The following is a 19,120-nucleotide window of genomic DNA, read 5'->3' as shown; positions in this document are numbered from 1 at the left end:
ATAGGAGCACCCGAGCTGAAGCTTCCGCTTAAGTTCTATCTTTTTATCCCTTAAACCCCCTCTTCCCCCGCGTGGGGTAGCAAATCGAACGTGAGTCTGTTTGACCTCCATACCTTTCCTTACTTCTTTTCCTCCTCCTTCACAATAAAAAACGAAAGCGTTGCCTTCACTTCCTGTCCCACAGTCAGAGCGGTGAGTAGAACTAGAACTTTATCGGGGAGACCTCAGATATACTTTCCCGTGCATGGTTACTGCATAACCCTCGTCCCGCAGCTCCAAGAGCTTCTCTTAATTTCCTATTGATAAAACTTAAGATTGCAGCCGCGACGAAGAATATAAAGGTCATGAACATCGAGCGCACGCTTTAACTCTTATTTGAAAGCAATAATGAAGCGCACCTCGCAATTGTAAATACACACGGCCGCACCGCCTTCATCTAAGATGAATACGTGCTGCCATCTACAAGAAACGGATGTCACTTGTAGCGCTCATTTTGATGCCGGCACCTACGGGATTCAATGAATGACCGGTTTGTGACAGTGCAACGAAGTCGTCAACGGCGAAACGAACCTTCCACACGCATTACTACACCCACGCGCAACACATTCGTCGTAAGAGTGAGCCCAGTTTGCGCCGTGATTACATGAACCAGCACGTCGACGCTGACGTTCGCTCGCGATCGATATATGCAGCATAGAAGCGTCGTGGATGCTCGCTTTTCCGCTGCTTGTCGTCGCCGTAATTTGATGTACCTGCTGCCTTGATGAACTGCTCACACTGTACTGAGAACAGTTCTTGACTGCTGCCTGCCCGGAGATCCCTGTTAGAAGACTCGTACAGTCCAGCACAGACCCTCTAATGAGGTAAGCATGCCGGTGCCACTGTGCGCCTCCGCTATTAGCTAGGCCTTTTGCCACGTTCGAATGGACGCCGGCAGTTTTCATGATCTATGGACTGTTAAAATATTTTAGCGTCACCGCCGTCATAACAGAAAATTATGACGCGAGAAATTACCTGTTTACAGTGCGCATTACTCCAGCCGCGGCGAACGTGTTCAACATGTTAAGAAAGCTCGCGAGAGGCACGCGTGAAACGTGCCAGCTGGCACTTCGTTCGAATTTCGTATTTCGAAGTCTAAATGGATCGGTGCTGCCATCTCCAGGAAAAGAGCATAACTACGCTGCGGTGTTGTATCTCGGAGGCTCTGTTTCTAATATCTCGGATCATATAGTTTCCACATTTGATCACGGCACCACGCCACGTACGTTGCAAGATAGGATTTTGTAAAGAACATTACAAAATTCTAGTGGCTGATTCAAACAGTATTTTGCCATGTATCAGCGCCGTTAGCACTTGTCTATATGGGTATATTTGCATATTGTGCTTAACCAATAAACGAAAAGATCGCGAGATATGAAAATCTTGCGCAACGTCTCACGACAAAAGTTGTAGCGCTATGACAAAAGCAAGTACAGTAGAACCGGCCTCATTATAGTGAATCCTCACATTGTGGCCTAACGGCTGTAGGAACGAGAACCGCCGGTCACGCCGGTCATCATTAAACTCCCATAGGCGTCCATGTATAGAATTATATTTTCACTGGTATAGGGAACACGGCCATATTGAAGAAACGTATATATATATATATATATATATATATATATATATATATATATATATGCTCACTAACATTCGTTGGTACTCACTCACGTTCCTAACTGCTGCTCACCAACACTCGCTAGAGTTCATCATCATCATCATCTTTCTTACGTCCAGTGCAGTACGAAGGCCTCTCCCAGCGATCTTGAATTACCCCTGCCTTGCTCTTATTCCTACTTGCGCCTGCAAATTTTCTCATTTCATCACACTGCCTAGTTTTCTGCCGTCCTCGACTACGCTTCCCTGCTCTTGGCCCGCGGTCTGTAGCTCTGATGGTCCGGTAGCGTTCATAGTCGCTTCCATTCACACATACCGGCACCCAATCACGCTCACATTCGCCTCGAATTCTAATCTCCGGCACTCGCTCGCATCGCAGCCACGTTCATACTCACGTCCACTCAACCTCACCGGCCCTCACACCTATTCAGGGCTCTTACACCTCCTTGAAGTCCTTGAAAACCCCTGGATATAGAAAAGGATATTTAAGCGCTCTCAGAACTCCTTGAATATATACGTTCTCTTTGAACATCTTGAAAACTGCAGTTGGGAGCGACCTTCAAACATTCAAAGCAACTAACTCCGCATCCGGGCTATGCCAGGTACGCTGTCTATCGGGGAGCGACTCTAGATACATTCTTTTTTTCGAAGGGTCGCTAAGCGATGCAATGTGCCATATCCAAAGACGTGAGCAGGTTTGTTTAAATTGGCATTCTCATAGGGGTGCTCGACGAAGCCAAATCAAGCGATCGACCATGCCGGCCGCATCACTATTTTTGTTGTTTTGCCAGCTGGTTCCCACCGCAGCCATCATTGTTCCATTTTTGAGCCCAACGTTCTAGAAATGCCTGGAGTAAAGTAAGTTTCAGGCATTTGGCTTTAATGCGACGAGTATCTTCGGCTCATGCCGGACACGACTAATCATCTTGCTAGAAGTAGATTGACATTATTACAATGGGGAAGCCAAGGCTATAAAGCCACCTGAAGAGCTTGAAGTGTTTGTACAACAATGAACAGCTGCGGTTTAGCTGCAAGAAATTACAGCTGAGAAGATTACACTTTTTTGAAGCCCAAGTAATACTTGGGCTATCAAGTTTCGTGGGTTTCTTTAAAGTGTACCTAAATCGAACTACACGAGCGTATTTGCATTCCGCCCTCATTCAAAGACGGCCGATGCGGTAAGGAGTCGAACCCTCCATCTCGTGTTCTGCAGCAGAACCCCATAGCAACTGAGCTAACCGCGGTGGGTGTGCGTGTGTGTGTGCGCGCGCGGGAGAATGTTAGTACGCGCATGCTCTTTAGGGCTGTACAGACGGGCAGCACAGTGCGGACTATCCATGCGGAAGATCGTGAGAAACGGGAGAGAGGAGAGTGTAGACATAACAGACATAGGACGCCGGCGCTGTGGTTGGCGGGGGTAGCCTTCTCAGATTCCACAGCAAACGCCACTCACTGCTGACGTCGGCTGACGTCTGCTGACGTCTGCGTCACTGATCGTCCGATTACGGCGTCGTGACACCTTTTGTATAGTCGCCGCCGTCGTGTGCGGTGACCACACGCACATGGAGCGCAGGCCAAATGTTTCGGTACTTAATAATCATGCTAAAGCTGAAATCAGACCACATCTGAATCAAACTAAGGTGAAATTCATTCATTCATTCATTCATTCATTCATTCATTCATTCATTCATTCATTCATTCATTCAATGAAATGAGAACGATTAGCCTAGCTCTGCGAGCAGTGAACTTTCGTGGAACTGTTAAACACAGAATTTTTAATAGCACAACAAGGACACTGAAAAAGACCACAGGACAAAGCGCTGACGAACAACCAAATGCCTCATTACCGGAAGTGGTATATAAATCGCACGCACGCATATGCACACACGCACACACAAGGCACGAAGCCTAATTGTTGACGATCATTTTTTATTTGCTTTCACATTTCAGAAACAGCGTCCGCCACAATGCCTCACTTGTTGCGCGACAGGCATTGGTTGACGTGCTCCGCCAATGGGTCCGTCGATATCTCGTTCCTTTGCATAGCCTCATTACTCTTCGGAGGTCATCACCATAATCAGGAAGCGCTGCAAGCCTGACTCCTGATTCGTCAGCGCTGGGCGTAATCTGACACCGCCTTCCTAGTTACATACAAAGTCCAGTAGTGTTGTTGCTTGTCATGGATGGTCGAGTGACAGTCAATCGGTCAATTAACAGTCACCAGAAGCACTGGCAGTAGTCACCGTAAGGCATACGACGTCTGCCCGTGCAAGGAATGCAGTATCCCACCGATTCGGATCACGTGAGAAAAGAAGACAAGACAAAGAGCGCAACGACAGCGCGCAAATACAAGAAACCCAAATACACAACACGCAACCGTCCGACAGTGCGAATGCCGGATGTATAGGGTAGCCGAGACGTCTTTCCGTCGGCCTGCGGAAAGGCGTCGGTGGCGCATGGATACCACAATGGATTCGCAGTGGCTTACGGGCGTAATATCATCATAAATGTCATTGCCATAGCCATCGGATGACTGTCGGGAGTAATAGAACTACTGAAAGTACTGCTGATGTTACTTTTAGTGTACGTTGAGCCCGCTATTTCTATAAAAGCTGCCTATTAAGGACATAATTCACCGTTTCGCTCATTTTGTCACAAGCCGCCGTAGTTGGCCCCCATAAGTCGTTATACGAACCGCAGTATGGTGCAGACCCATTGCATGGCGCCATTGGGCAGTGCCCTGACGAGGACGAATCCCATTGTTGAAACGTTGGCTTCGACGACAGTCCTTCTTGTGCCAGTGTTAATTTTTACACTTGTGGCATAGAAAGAACCTTAAAACACTTCCTGTGTGGCTGCCCATCATACGGCGGTCAGAGGCTTGTCCTTTGGGAGTGTTTAGGGAAATTATATGACATGCCTTTCATAGAAGGGACGTTCCTGATGCCGTGGCCTCGTGCCAGTCTGCAATGTGCAAAGCCACAAAACTACTGCTGCGTTTGTACGCTAGCATGTACAGACTAGCGCAAAAAAAAAAAGGCTGCTCACTATCAGAGACAAAAGATTAGTTTTAACCACGCGATCTGCAATTGTAAAGAGCCTGGCTACAAACAGGTATTCACAGAAAGAATGGCTGCTGTATGACTACCTTTCCGATAACGCTTAATTAATGGTTATGCAAAACAGACAAAAAGCAGAAGAAGAAGAAGAAAAGCTGCTGAAGGTTCTGTGTGCTGTTAGGATTGGGGTGCTCAATCCCATTGCTCGTGATCCGTTGTCAAGATTGGAGTCGGGCATGAATTAGAAGGTAGCTGGCCCATGCCGTCGTCCAACTTATCCACGCTGAGGACGTTGATGAAGGGAAGGACTGCTTCTCATCGAGAACGAGGAATATGGGTTTATTTACAGTATTTACGTGCAGTTCATCAGTCTAGCATGACTGCTTAAGAAAGTACGTCAGTCTAACACGACTGCTTGAGAGAGTGACTCAGTCTAACATGACTGCTTAAGAAAGTGTATCGAGCATCCGCGCAACAGCCGTTTATAAACACTCGGTCCTCCCCCGATTCCAAGGTGGCGGAAACGTTCGTCCAGTCATCGTAAACACGCTGCCTCTCCGTGGGACGGTTTACACACACACACACACACAGGTCCTCGGTTCGAAACCGACATCACACGAATTTCGTAGAACTCGGAGCGGACCCTCGCAGTGCGCTCGGGTAGCCATTGCCTTGCGTCTTGGTCGGCGCGTGGGAAGAGGTCTCCGACGACGTTCCCGCGGCAACTCCCCCACTCATAGCAGATCAGGTCCGCGTTGGTGGATTCGGTAACAATAGTTGGCCCGTCGAACTCATTCAGTCACAACGGCGACGAGGCTAGAGCGTAACGGTGGCGGTTTCAGCACAAAGCCTGCTTCGTCAAACGCATCCTAGCTGAAGCGACGGAGAGTGGAGGACGCGCGTATTGTTCCCGACACAAAGTCGACTTAGTCCCGCCGTGGCTAGAGGTTGGCGGCGGCGCTCCAGGAAGGTTGCGGCCACTGTCGCAACTGGCCGTTCTTAACAGTGCGTAGACACATGTAAAGGAAATGCTGCAAGGAAAACATCACACGTTTTGGCGTAAAAGACTTAACTGCTACAAGACCAAACTCAAAAACACTAAATGAGAGAGAGAGAGAGAGAGAGAGAGAGAGAGAGAGAGAGAGACTACAAGCAAAAAATCGCAGTTTGTATAATGGAGGCTTCCGCGGCGAATCCGAAAACAAAACTTGTATTGACCACTTGATTTTGAATTGTTTCGCAAACTTTTGTTGTTGTTTACTTCTGATAGTATGCGATAGTTTGTACTTGCAAACAAATATGCAGCCTTAGAACAGAGAGATGAAGATGACATAGAGGTAATGAATGAAGCCGTAATTAGGCTGGCTTCAGAGGCAGCAATTGAAGTGGGAGGCAAGGCGCCAATGCAATCAGTAGGCTGTCTCTCCCAAGTAACTAAGGACCTAATAAAGAAACGACAGAGAATGAAAGTGTCCAACTCAAGAGATAAGATAGAATTCGCAGAACTGTCAAAACTGATCAACAAGGCAAAAATAAGTGATATTCGAAACTATAACGTGAGAAAGGCTGAAGAAGCCGTAAAAAATGGAAGCAGCCTTAAATCAGTGAGAAGGAAACTTGGCATAAGACAAACCAAGATGTATGCGTTGAAAGATAAGCAGGATAATATCATCAGTAATCTCGAAGATATAGTAAAAGCAGCGGAATAATTCTATACTGACCTGTACAGTACCCAGAGGAGTCGAGATATCCCAGCCGGCGTGTCAACGGCGTGCACAGCAGCCCACTATTACCCGTTTCGCCACGACCACCAGCGAAACAGGTAATAGAGGGCTGCTGTGCACGCCCTTGACAGGCCGGCTGACAGACGGCCGTGCCACTGGCCTTGTGCACAGCACTCCTTTATTCTCAATTCGACACCCTCCCCGCTAACACACATTCGCTCGTTGTCGCAACCACCCACCTTACGCCTTCTCCCCTTTAGAAAAACCCCACCTAAATATACTGCGGCGAGGAAAGCATATGTAGCCTTGAAGAAGACAAGTCCACTAGTCTAAACGTTGGCTCCTGCTTTCACCTTGTTCTCGTTTTGGCTACATTTCGCCAATTCGTCGGTTATGCATTTCGATTTCTCGCGTAAATAACGTCCACCTCGTAGAATAATCTAGCTCAAGCAGTATAATTGTGCGACGTATATGTTTCCGTCGAGTTATAAAAATTCTGTTACATAAAACGCACACAATACCTCCAGGCAATAGTTCCTTTTTATTTACGCACCTGCAAAGGAAAGAGAAATGAAACGTTGTTACAATGGTGGACGTCCCGCTGACATAGCGGGGGGATCCTCGATGAATTCAAAAGAGCGCTCCGTGCCGTTTCTGTCGCAACATCGACTGCCGCGTCGCAAGCCGCACCAGCTGTGCGCCGCGTGCGCGCCTTTGTGTGTCGCGTCGCTATGCGTGTCGCAAACATTCGTCCGTGCGTCCGCACTCCTGCTGCCGCTGTGCGCGGGTGACCTCGCCGAGACGGAGCGTTATTTTCTAGCGGCTTCGAGAATCGATCGCGGCCGAATCGAAGCGGCGGGCAAGCGGGCCCGCGATTCTCACCAGGAACTCGAGCAATGGTGCGCTAGCTTCCGACGTACGGGAACGCGAACGAGCAGGAACAAGCGCTGAAGCGAAACTCCGGGACGGTATATCCTCGGGCGATCACTTTCGCGAGATTTTCGCTCGACTCGGCACCGGAGGCGGACAGCGTTTCCGGCGCTGTCAAAAAGCTCGCGATCTTCGGACAGCGCGGGGAGCGCTGTCGTTCGTCCGTGTTTCGCGCCGAGTCTCGCGAAATCTCGCGAAAGTGATCGCCCGAGGACACCGCGCCCCTGTTTCACGATTTCGTGTGTACTAGGTGTGGATAGGATATCAGAGCATAAGATGGAACACGGTGGGGCAAGATAAGGCAAGATATACGCAAGAATAGTATAGGATAGTTAATTTGAGAAGACGCAGAGGGGTTGCGGACGGGGGTAGCTGTTCGATGTAAATCCCGCGCCCCTGTTTCACGATGTTGTGTGTATTGAGTGTCGATAGGATATCAGATGATAAGATGGAACACGTTGGGGCAAGATAAGACAAGATATACGCAAGACTTTACATGATAGTTAATTTGAGAAGACGCAGAGAGGTTGGGGACGGGGGTCGCTCTTCAATGTAAATCTCTCCAGCCTGCTGCGCTGCGCTAAAGGAAAAGGAAGGGAAAATAAAGATGGTTATGCTGCTCGGCACATTGAACTTTTGACGGCGGCCATTTGTACACCTTGTAGTACGCGTTTCGTTGGTTTTCTTCGGCTTTACTCCCGTAATTAAGAGCTTGATATCTGTCAGGATCACGCTAACAGTTCCTTTCTCGCTCGAAGTACCAACTAGGTGAGTGTAGTACGTGGTGCACTTTATCTCCCCTCCCCCCTTTTTTTTTATTGAAATGATGAATAGGAGAGGTTGGCGCCTTTATGGTGGCACCGGCTACTCCTTGTCATTTAGCAAAGGAAACAAATATGCACAAGAAGAGCAAATAATATCACACAATATGGCACTTAGTAGAACATCAGATGAATAAAACGAAGTGCAACAGTAAATAAATCGCAAAGTTTTCTGCATGAGTTCAGTACACATACGCATATATAAAGTCAAATATTTTGAAAAGGCAAAATACAGAACACAAGTAATTGCACCGCAAAACTCCGAACACATAGCGTAAAAAATACGATCACCATGTAAATCAATTTTGAACACAAAACAACATTTATATCACTCATTTAGCTTATTAGGATAAATTGAAATTTTATATTTCTCCAAAATATTTGTCGTCGAAAACCTCTCTTTTTTAAAACAAGAATTGCCCTTTTCTGAAGGCCCGCTGTTGGCTATGCACCAAGTATCTTTTTTGTGTGAATGGTCTTTTATCTAATAGCAACAAGTTTGCTTGCAATACCGTGTCTTGATTTTTCGCCGTGTCCCGTCTTTTCTTGGGCCTTAGCTTGTGTCCCAGTAGTTCGCGCACTGAATTTAGCCGTGCTTCCAAACCAACTCGCCCATTTTTCACTTTTGTGCAATACCCTTCCTGGTGAAGCATATTTTGTGCACTCGAGGAGGAGGTGATTTTCGTCTTCGTCTGAATGGACGGCCACAACAACACTGCGAATTGGAGGCTCGTTTTATCCTGTATAAAAGGTGTCGCGTAAATGCAGTACCAAGCCGCAGGCGGTGCACTAATATTTCGAATGTTTTTGTTTTCTCTCAGATTTGACGAAATTGATGGGTTTATACATGGGTCTATAAAGTGTAACTCCGATTTCTTAGATTGCTGATCAAACCAGGCAGTTTTGCTGAGACGGCAGGATATCTGTCTCAGGAGCAAAAGGATTTCATTGCGCGAAAGATGAAGATTAATTGTCTCTGCGTTACTGTGCGTCCGATTCGCAGCTGTGTCCGGTGTAGTGTTACCAATGATACTGCAGTGTCCTCGCTTCCATTGAAATGCAATTACGTGATTCATTGCGCTTGCTTTTGTGTGTTCTTTGAGCGTCTCATACAACAGCAAAGTGTTCAAAGAATTTTCCTTATTGTTTTGTTACAATGCGAGGGCGCCTTGTGAATGGCTAGAAATAACCCATTTTTACGCATTCTTTACTGATGTTATGAAACGCAAAGCACACAGGATTCCGAACAGTTCTGCCACGGTGGAAGATGTCCTTCGGGATTATTTAAATGTTTGCTCTAGCACCAGATGTGGAACGATGAATGCTGAAGCAGAAGAAATTTTTATGACACGAACCGTCTGTATACACGTAGATGTACTGCGGATATAGTAAGTAAATTTTGAATAGGGGGTGGCAGTTACTGTGCGGCTACCACGAACATGTCTTTCTTAGATATAATTCCACCGACCGACAATTCTATTTTAGGACTTGTTAATATCCAAGGAGGGTAACTAAAATCCACTTTGCATACATCAAAGCTCAGTAATAATGTTTTATGTTCTTGAACAGCACCGGGAATTTTGCTTCTGTTTCGTTCGTTAAGCGCGAGGTTTAATGAATGCCTCTCGTATTGAGTTAAGATGCGATAAACATATGTCGGCATGTTTCATCCGTTCGGATGAATGAAAAAGGTGGGTGACGACCTTCAGCAATTACTAGAGATCTCGAGGTAGTGTTACGGCTGGCGTCTAGCACCTCGTGCAGAAAGGAGTTTCACCCACCTTGCCTCGTCGAAATGAAGCGTGACTTCTCCTGTTACGGTTGGCACCTCGAGCAGAAAGGACTTTCACCCACCATGCCTCGTTGAAATGAAGCGTGACTTCTATTACGGTTGGCACTTCGAGCAGAAAGGACTTTCACCCACCATGCCTCGTCGAAATGAAGCGTGACTTCCTAATTCGCCATGGTCATCTCGAGTGTCTGCCGGTCTGGCGGAAGCCCCGCAGTGTTTACAGGCCTCTTTTGTGTGTATGTGTGTGTGTGTGCGACTTTAGAGGGACCCTGTCCTCGAACTGTCAAGCTCTACAGGGGAACTTCCGCGAACCAGCAACGCCCAAAAGAGAAGGACAAGCGTCTGCAATTCCCGGACCTGAGCCTTGGTATAACCGGAGGCGGGATGCCCTCCTCCTTGAAGCAGGCTCAGTAAAACCGGAGGAGGAGGTGCCCTCTTTCCCGCCAATCAGACTCTGTGCCGGTCACGTGACGTCGACGGAAGCAAGATCCCTCCCACGATTGTAGAGAGCCTATTTAAGGGGCTCCGAAATGTACTTTTTTTAAGAACACTTCATTCTCTTCTCTTCATCTTTCACCAACCTTTGAATAAACCGCGCCAGTTTCGCACTAGAAATCGTCTGGTCCTTGCCTGGTCGCCATGGTCTACCTGATGCCTGCAGCCCGCCGACAACGCCACGCTACCCAACAGTAACGTCGGTCGAGCTTCGATAGGCAGGCGTCGCTACAACTCGGCAGCAGTACGATACGCTACCCTGGAGTACGCAACAGTAGCCTGCGGGACCCCAAAACACACTCTCAGCCCCCTTGCCAGTAAACGTTGACGATCTTCCTCAGAAGTTTGTGGTAAACCATGGAGAACAGGTGCCGAATAAGCAATTTTTGGTTTTATGAATGCGTCATGACCTTGTAATAGTGAAGAGACTGACCCCCCCCCCCCCCTCCATGTTGTACCAGCAAGTCGGCGAAGTACGTTTAATACAGTACTGGTCTGCTTTTCAATTGCACGGATATGTGACTCCCACGGCAACTGGCGGTCAAGAATAACGCCGACAAATTTATGCGCCTTCACGCATATCAAAGTTTGCCCTTCAAGCGTAAGTTTGAAATTATTCAGCTGTCGGCTAGTGAAAGGAAGTAGGCTGTCTTTACGTAAGACAGACTCATGCCTCTTTCTTTTAGCAAGGTATCCATAATATCAAGACCCACGTGCAGCGTTGTTAGAATGTCTTGTATTTAAGATCCAGAGGCGCACATGCAGATGCCATCTGCGTACAGAGAGCACTGCCGGCTAGACGGTAGTTTTTGTTGTAAGGCTGCCATGACAGAGTTGAATAAATACGGACTGAGAACACTGCCCTGCGGAACGCCCTGCGTTATGATGGGATAATTACTCTCTCCTTCAATTGTTTCCATTTATATTTTTATTTTGCTTAATAATTTTGATATCCATCGCAGTGTTCGGCCATGTAGGCCAAGCTCTAACATACGTGCAAGCACGTATATGTGACACAATGTCGAATGCTCTGTAAATGTCTAAGAATACTGCGATTGTCACATTTACACACATGCGTTCATGTTCGACGCATGTAATAATGCCTACTACTGCATCAATTGTACACCGTGTTTGTCGAAAACCTGTCATGTAGTTCGAAAGCACATTTCTATGTTCACACCACAATTGCAGTCGACTGTATACTATGTTCTCCATTAGTTTACAAGAACTTGTGAGACTGATGAATTGGAATGAGTCAAGACAAAATGAGTCTTTCCTGGTTTCTGTATTGGAATTACACGAAGCAATTTCCACGAATCTGGAAGAGTCTCTCTTATCCAGATATCATTAAATATGTCCAGAAGATCCATTCTACCTGCTGGACCGAGGTTCTTTAACGTCCTATACGTAACGCCATCTAGGCCTGCAGTTGTCTTTGTACGGCATAACGTGAGAGCACATTTCATCTAAGCCAAACTCACAATCAAGTTGAAGGTGTTGTTACATAAAGCACGCAAGAACATTCTGTTGTGCTAGTTCTGTGGAATTTCCAAATTGTAGGCAAGTAATCGTAATTCCTGGTCTGAACAGAATTCGTCAGCAACAGATGTTTGCGGGGCGTTTCGAACTATGGCAAGGGCTCGGAAAGGATACCTCTGGGTAAGTGCATCACTAAAAGGTCGGACAACTGATCATATTCTGGAAACTGGAGTGAAAGGAGACAACGACGCGCAGTATTCTCGGCATCTTCTCGTACCTAATTTCTGTAAGCGTCTGCGCGAAGTTGGATGAACTCTCGCTGACATGTTGTAGTCATCCAGTTTTCCGCTGCGACGGTAAACACGTTCTGCTCATCTTCTAATTGCACTTAGGCATTCGTATTACTCGTCAACTGCAGCGTATTCATTTGGGACTATGACTTGCTTTGTGGCGGATATTGTAAGACACACAATATATCTGCAAAACTTGGAAAGCTAGGATTTTCGCCCAATGAGTTAGTTAAGCAGTGAGGGAAATTTTGCTAATTAGTATATTCTGAGTAGCGTCGGGTCCCTTCATTCCGTATGAGACGATATTTTACCAGAACCGGAAAACGATCACTGCCGTGCGTTTCTATCTCCATTGACCATTCAACGCCATCAAGAAGGTCATATGAGCAGAGCGTAACATCTATACAGCTTGAGTAACGAAACCCGCGCAAGAACGTTGGAAAGCTGTCATTTAACACAGAAAAATTACATTCTTATGCTGCTCACTCGATAACGTTTCTGCTGGAATCATGAATCATGATGTTCACTGCCACAGATGACGTTATGTGCGCTAAGTCCCCACAAACCAGCACATATGAGTTTTCGATACCAAACACATTCACCAAAGTGCCTGCAAATATTTTGCTATGACGTTGTAGACAAAGTCTTATTTATTTATTTTATTTATTTACACATACTGCGGACCAACATATCGGTCTAACCAGGAGTGGCGAAAGAAACACAAATTCAATGGTGACAACGACAACATCAGCACCAAGAGTTCAATACATTAAAACACAATTCATTAATCAAGTAATTTTCAAGTTGCGGAAAGCTCCTGTGGCAGCGAATTCCAGTATGTCACTGCTCTGGCAAAATGACTATATTTTTAGGCATTAGTTCATGCAAATACAGGTGCTAACGAATGATCGTGTTTACTACGAGTTTTTTCTTCTCATCAATCCCGACCCATTACCTTCGTGCCCCTGCCATCCAACTACTGCGACCGACTCGAGGCCCAGTGACTCAACCGCAGTATTTATCCTCCCCCTCACAGAAAGCTCAGCACTGAAGAGGCAGTAGCTCTCAGACTTATTCAGACCAACACATTTCCAAACCCACACAGATACAGCAAAATGTTCCCACATGCGTGTCGCGGCATCTGCCCCTGGTGCGGCGATATACGCCCTACACTCTTTCACATCTCGTGGGGGTGCGGGGGCAAACCTCAACACTTAAAGACGCCTAGCACGTCATTTGAGTGGTGGGAGGTACAGCTGACCGGCGATACCCTGGCGGAACAACAAGCTCTCGTCCAGCAAGTACGTCGATCAGCCATGGCCAGTGGAGTCCTGGAATGAGGACACCACCCACTCGACCTCAAGAGCATTGACCTCGATGGTCCAAATAAATGTTTTCTCTCTCTCTCTCTTTGTTGTGGCTGGTTTAACGCAACATGAAACATTTAGTGTGATTTTCCCCGAAATAATTTTGTATAAGAATGTTAAACGACTCACTTTTCTTAGTGTTTCTAACAAAGGAATGTTATGTAATTGTATTAATGAAGTAGGTGAGTCACTACCTCGATACTTGCTAAATATGAATCTTACTGCTTTCCGCGCTGTACCTTTTCAATGAGCGTAATATCTCTTTGTTTTTTTCGTGAAAGGGTCCCATATGACTGCCACATATCCTAAGTTAAATAGAACGAAAGCTTTATAAAATAAAGTTTTATGCTAGAGGGGTATTTTTATCTTCCTTATTAAAAACCATAGTTTAGGAAGCGCTTTAGTACAAATACTTCTAATGTGCGGTGTCCAATTAAGATTACTGCTCAGACTAATACCTAAGTATTTATATTTATCTACATGAACCACTGGACAATCGCGAACAATATAGAGAAAAGTGACAGGATATTTCTTCCGCGTAATGCGTACCAGAACAGTATTTTCAAAATTCAGCACCATGTCCAACTCTCTACACCATTCATCGGTAACGAGAAAGGCTGTCTGTAATACATTCCGATCGGATGCAGAGGATATTTCTTTAAACTAAATACAATCATTGGCGAATAATTCAATGCTTACATCCTGGGGTACAACATGGACTAAATTATTCACGTAGATGATAAAAAACAGCGGACCCAGGACGCTTCCCTGGGGAATACCAGAGCTGACACGAAGCACACTGCCCTTACAGTTTTTTATAACAACAAACTGTTCTCGATTACACAGGTAAGCACTTATCCGCTGAGCAATGAACCTGGGTAGCCCTATTCGCTGCAGTTTAAACAATATCCTTCCATGGGGCACTTTCTCGAAAGCCTTACAGAAGTCTAGAAGTAGTACGTCCACCTGACCCGCCAGATCCAAAATACGCGAAAAATCATGCACAGATGTGACGAGCTGTGTGACTGTGGACAAGCCTTTACGAAAACCATGTTGGTGGCATGACAGTGCTGCTCTGTGCGACAAAAAAATTGTTTATGTATTTAGCGACCACGCTTTCGAGCAATTTACAGCGGGAACTAGTAATAATAGAGATAGGCAATGTAGTTCGAGACAAGTAAACGATCTTTTTTATGTATGGGAACGACTCTAGCTTTAAGCCAATCGGCCGGAACCTCACCAGAAGACATAGACTGGAAGCATTTTTAGTTAATTGCTGTGTTAACTGTTGTACGTAACGCCTTAGAAAGGTATTGGGAATTCCTTCCGGGCCTACAGACTTTTTATCGCCTAAATTAAGCAGCATGGCCATGACACCCTCACGTGTTATCGATAGATCGTACTCTGAGCAAAAAAAAACCGTCTAGTATGGTATGGTATGGTAAAACTTTATCGAAGTCCTGCAGATCGTGAGTCTTCACGAACCGGGCCGCTCCCACGTGGGAAGCGGGAGGCGAGCCTCTCGGCTGCTAGTAAAGCTCATACTTACCTGACTCTGAGAAAACCGATTGGAAATAATTGTTAAAACTATCACATATAACTCTGGGTTCTGTAATAAAATTATTATTGACTTTTATTTTATCTATCTCTTCTTTTCTTTCGCTTAAATGGCTCCAGAATTTATCCGGGTCAGACATAAATTCATGAAGATTATTGTTTAACAATTCCGCCTGGCTGTTTCCAATTTCACTGAAAAGATCTTTTTAGGCTCAGCAAACACGGGAGAATGAGTTTGTATTATTTTCTAAGCCTTTTAATCCTACGCTAGGTATGGATTCTCTCACGATTAATCCACGGGTGCGCACTCTACATTTGATTTTTTTTTGCGGGGAGGGGGGGGGGAGGACACCACTTTCAATACAGTGATTAATTACCGTACAAAACAAAGGAAGGAAGGAAGGAAAAAGTGGAGAAGGAAGGCAGGGAGGTTAACCAGGTTTGCCTAACCGGTTTGCTACCCTACACATGGGAGGGGGATGGGGGGGATGAAAGATGGGGAGAAGAGATAGAGGGCACATAACACGGCACACACATCGTTGGTTACAGTCTGTCACTCTTGTGTGGTACGTGACATCACTGTCACAGTCGCTTGTCCAAGCCCGTATCCTTCATAAACCGAAGTAGTCCCTTCGTCGCCTTCAGCTGCGATGTCTTCAGTCGGCGATATGTGAAAATGGTTGCAACTGACAATGGTCTACTGTCAAGGTGCGCTAGAACGGACGCCATGGACTGTCTCTGAACATTATATTCAGGACAGTCGCACAGAATGTGTTCCAGCGTCTCCTCGCAAAGACAGGCATTGCAGAGAGCGTTGTCGGCCATTCCAATGCGAAACGAGTAAGATTTCGTGAAGGCCACCCCTAGCCATAAGCGATAAAGCAGGGTGGCCTCACTTCGGCGGAGTCCGGTTGGCATACAGAGATGCATCAAGGAGGGCAGGTCGTGTTGATGATCGCTGCGGTTGGTCTGGCTGCTTGGTGTGCACCATAGAGAGAGCGTGATCTCCTGTGCAAGCACTTGAAGTCTGCTGGCTGCGTCGGAACGTGAAAGTGGTATGGCCTCTTCCTGTGTGTCTTCAAGAGCTGTCCGAGCGGCTTTATCGGCGTCTTCATTTCCGATGACGCCGCAGTGACTTGGCAGCCACTGAAACGTCACGTGATGTCCTTTCTCATGTGATGTATGAAGTAGGCATCTAATATCGAATACGAGCTGTTCAGATGGCCCGCGACGCAGAGCTGATAGTACAGATTGTAGGGCTGCCTTTGAGTCGCTGAAAATTGACCATTGTCGAGGTGGTTCCCGATTGACAAAACAAAGTGCAGCTCGAAGAGCAGCTAGTTCCGCAGATGTAGATGTCGTTGGGTGGTCAGTCCTAAAGCTGATGGTAATACCTCTTTCTGGGACGACTGCAGCACCGGACGAACACTGGATGTTTTTGGAACCGTCAGTATAAATATGTGCACTGTCTGCGTACCTCTCGTGCAGAAGAAGCAGAGACAGTTGTTTCAGCACAGGCGACGACAGCTCAGACTTTTTCCCGATTCCTGGCACGTTGAGATGGACTGTGGGGCTGACAAGGCACCAAGGGGGCATCGATGGTTTACATGCAGCGGTGAAGCCCGAGGGAAGTTTGTCGTTGTACTTGACAATAGTTTTTGAGAATGATGCTTGGTGCCTGTCTGAAGGTAGTGTTGCAAGGTGGTGATAGGGGGCCCGTGCCAAATGTCTGATATGCGTTCTCAGGGTTTCCACCGTGATGTGAGTCTGCATTGGATGGTCCCGAGCAATCGCAATAGTTGCCTCAGTTGACGTGCATCTCGGCAAACCAAGACAAACTCTGAGTGCTTGAGCTTGCGCTGCTTGCAGAATACGAATATTTGTCTTGCAGGTGTTGTTCAGTACAGGTAGACTGTATCTTAAAAAACCGAGAAAGAGAGCTCTGTAGAGCCTCAGCATTGCGTCTACTGACATCCCCCACGTCTTTCCTGTCAGGTATTTAAACAACTGGGAGGTTGCTGTTAGGCGTCGTTTCATGTAAGCCACGTGCGGGCTCCAACAGAGGTCTCGGTGTATAATTACGCCTAGAAATCTGTAGGTTCTGACATAGGAAATGGTCCGCCCGTTGATTGAGATGACATAAGGCGTCATTGGTTTGCGAGTAAACGCCACTAGGGCGCATTTTTCTGGCGATATGCTGAGACCTTGTTCACACAAGTAGCTCGCTGTCAAAGTAGCCGCTCTCTGAAGCCGTGCACGTATCTGAGGACGTGTGACTGCCGAAGTCCAGAGACAGATGTCGTCTGCGTATACTGAAATGTTGGTGGTAGTTGGCAAGTGTTCAGCAAGCCCAATAAGAGCGAGGTTGAATAGCGTCGGGCTGAGAGCACCGCCTTGAGGAACGCCCTTGCTGGTATAGCGTCGCGTAGTTGGGCCATCGTCAGTTAATACATAGAATGATCTTGCAGATAGGTAACTTGCAATCCATAAAAATACTCGGCCACCTAGGCCAACCGTCACAAGAGCGTCGAGAATAGCCTCATGCAATACGTTATCGTATGCCCCTTTCACATCTAAGAATAAAGCTGCAGATAAACGTTTACGGGACCTTTCGTGCTGGACATATGAAACGAGATCAACTACATTGTCGATGGAAGAGCGGTCACGTCGGAAACCAGCCATGGAACTCGGATAAATCTTGTAGTGTTCAAGGTACCATTCCAGGCGGCCAAGGATCATCCGTTCCATTATCTTTCCTACACAGCTGGCCAACGCTATCGGGCGGTAAGAGCTGAGCTCTAGTGGGGATTTGCCCTGCTTCAATATTGGCACCAGGCGGCTCACTTTCCATTCGTCAGGAACATTTCCCTCCTGCCATGAGGTGTTGTAGAGACTCAATAGTGCTGTCCGTGCGGATTCTCCGAGATAGCACAAGGCTCGGTATGATATACCATCTGGACCCGGAGATGATGAGCGCCTGCAGAGAGCTAGTGCCGCATCGAGCTCCTCCATTGTAAAAGGAAGGTCCATGCGGCAATCTCGGGAATGGGGGACGTCATCTCGGGCTGGAGGATCTGGGCGTGTCGCTTGGTCTGCCATTCGCACACAAAAGTCTTCTGCGACATCGATGTCTTGCCGCCCTTGGAAAAGCGCGAGTGCCTTGAATGGAAAACGCTGTTCCGGAAGGCAACGCAGACCTTGCACCGTTTTCCAAATGTGAGACAGCGGCTTGCGGGGGTCGAGTGTTTGGCAAAACGTTGCCCAACGTTCCGACGCTAATCTATTCATTCGACGATGAATCTTCTTTTGTATCCTCCTGGCTGCCCTAAGGTCATGGATTGATCTTGTACGCCGATATCGACGTTCCGCCCGGCGACGAAGTGCGCGAAGTCGCTCTAATTCTATGTCGAAGTCGTTTCGCGTGTGAGAGATCGTCAGTATGCGAGTGGCGTTCCGCATCGTATTTTTAATTGTTTGTTCAAACCCAGAGGGCAGGCCCTCGCTGCAGGCATCTTCCATATCAGATTTGAAGTTGGCCCATTGAATCGTCCGAATGGTATTCCGTGGGCCAGATCTAGACATCAAGCCTTTGATGTTCAGATAGGTGGGAATGTGATCACTCCCATGGGTCTCAATATCTGGAAACCACTTCACATATCTGGCGAAAGAGTTGGAGACAAAAGCAAGGTCGAGGCAGCTGCCGTATGTCACGCCTCGAAGAAAGGTGGGGCTACCATCGTTCAAGAGAGTAAGGCCATAGTTGTAGGCGATGCTTGATAATCTTCGTCCTCTTGCATTTGTCTTTGTGCTTCCCCATGCTGGATGGTGTGCATTGAAATCTCCTATGATGACCCATGGAGCGGGGCAAACACTCAAGATATCCGCTAATCTTTTAGTGTCGAAATTGTTGGAAGGCGATATATACACGCCTATGAGAGTAAACAAGAGTT

General features: G+C 46.9%; 1 protein-coding gene across 2 annotated transcripts in view; it reads left to right on the top strand.

Annotated features, from left to right (window-relative positions):
- Positions 1 to 505: 505 nt before the first annotated feature.
- The window catches only part of LOC126521487 (major facilitator superfamily domain-containing protein 6-like), a 42,761-nt gene continuing 24,146 nt past the window's right edge, over positions 506 to 19,120 (top strand). For both annotated transcript variants that reach the window (XM_050170201.3, XM_050170204.3), the window contains exon 1: positions 506 to 863. In XM_050170201.3, coding sequence (XP_050026158.1) covers positions 859 to 863 — 5 coding nt within the window. In that variant the 5' untranslated portion in view covers positions 506 to 858. The remainder of the gene's footprint in view (positions 864 to 19,120) is intronic.

This window comes from Dermacentor andersoni, chromosome 6 (genome assembly GCF_023375885.2).
Source record: "Dermacentor andersoni chromosome 6, qqDerAnde1_hic_scaffold, whole genome shotgun sequence".
Lineage (NCBI taxonomy): Eukaryota > Metazoa > Arthropoda > Arachnida > Ixodida > Ixodidae > Dermacentor > Dermacentor andersoni.
Note: the sequence above shows the minus strand (reverse complement) of the source record. Positions and strands in the feature narration are given on the sequence as shown.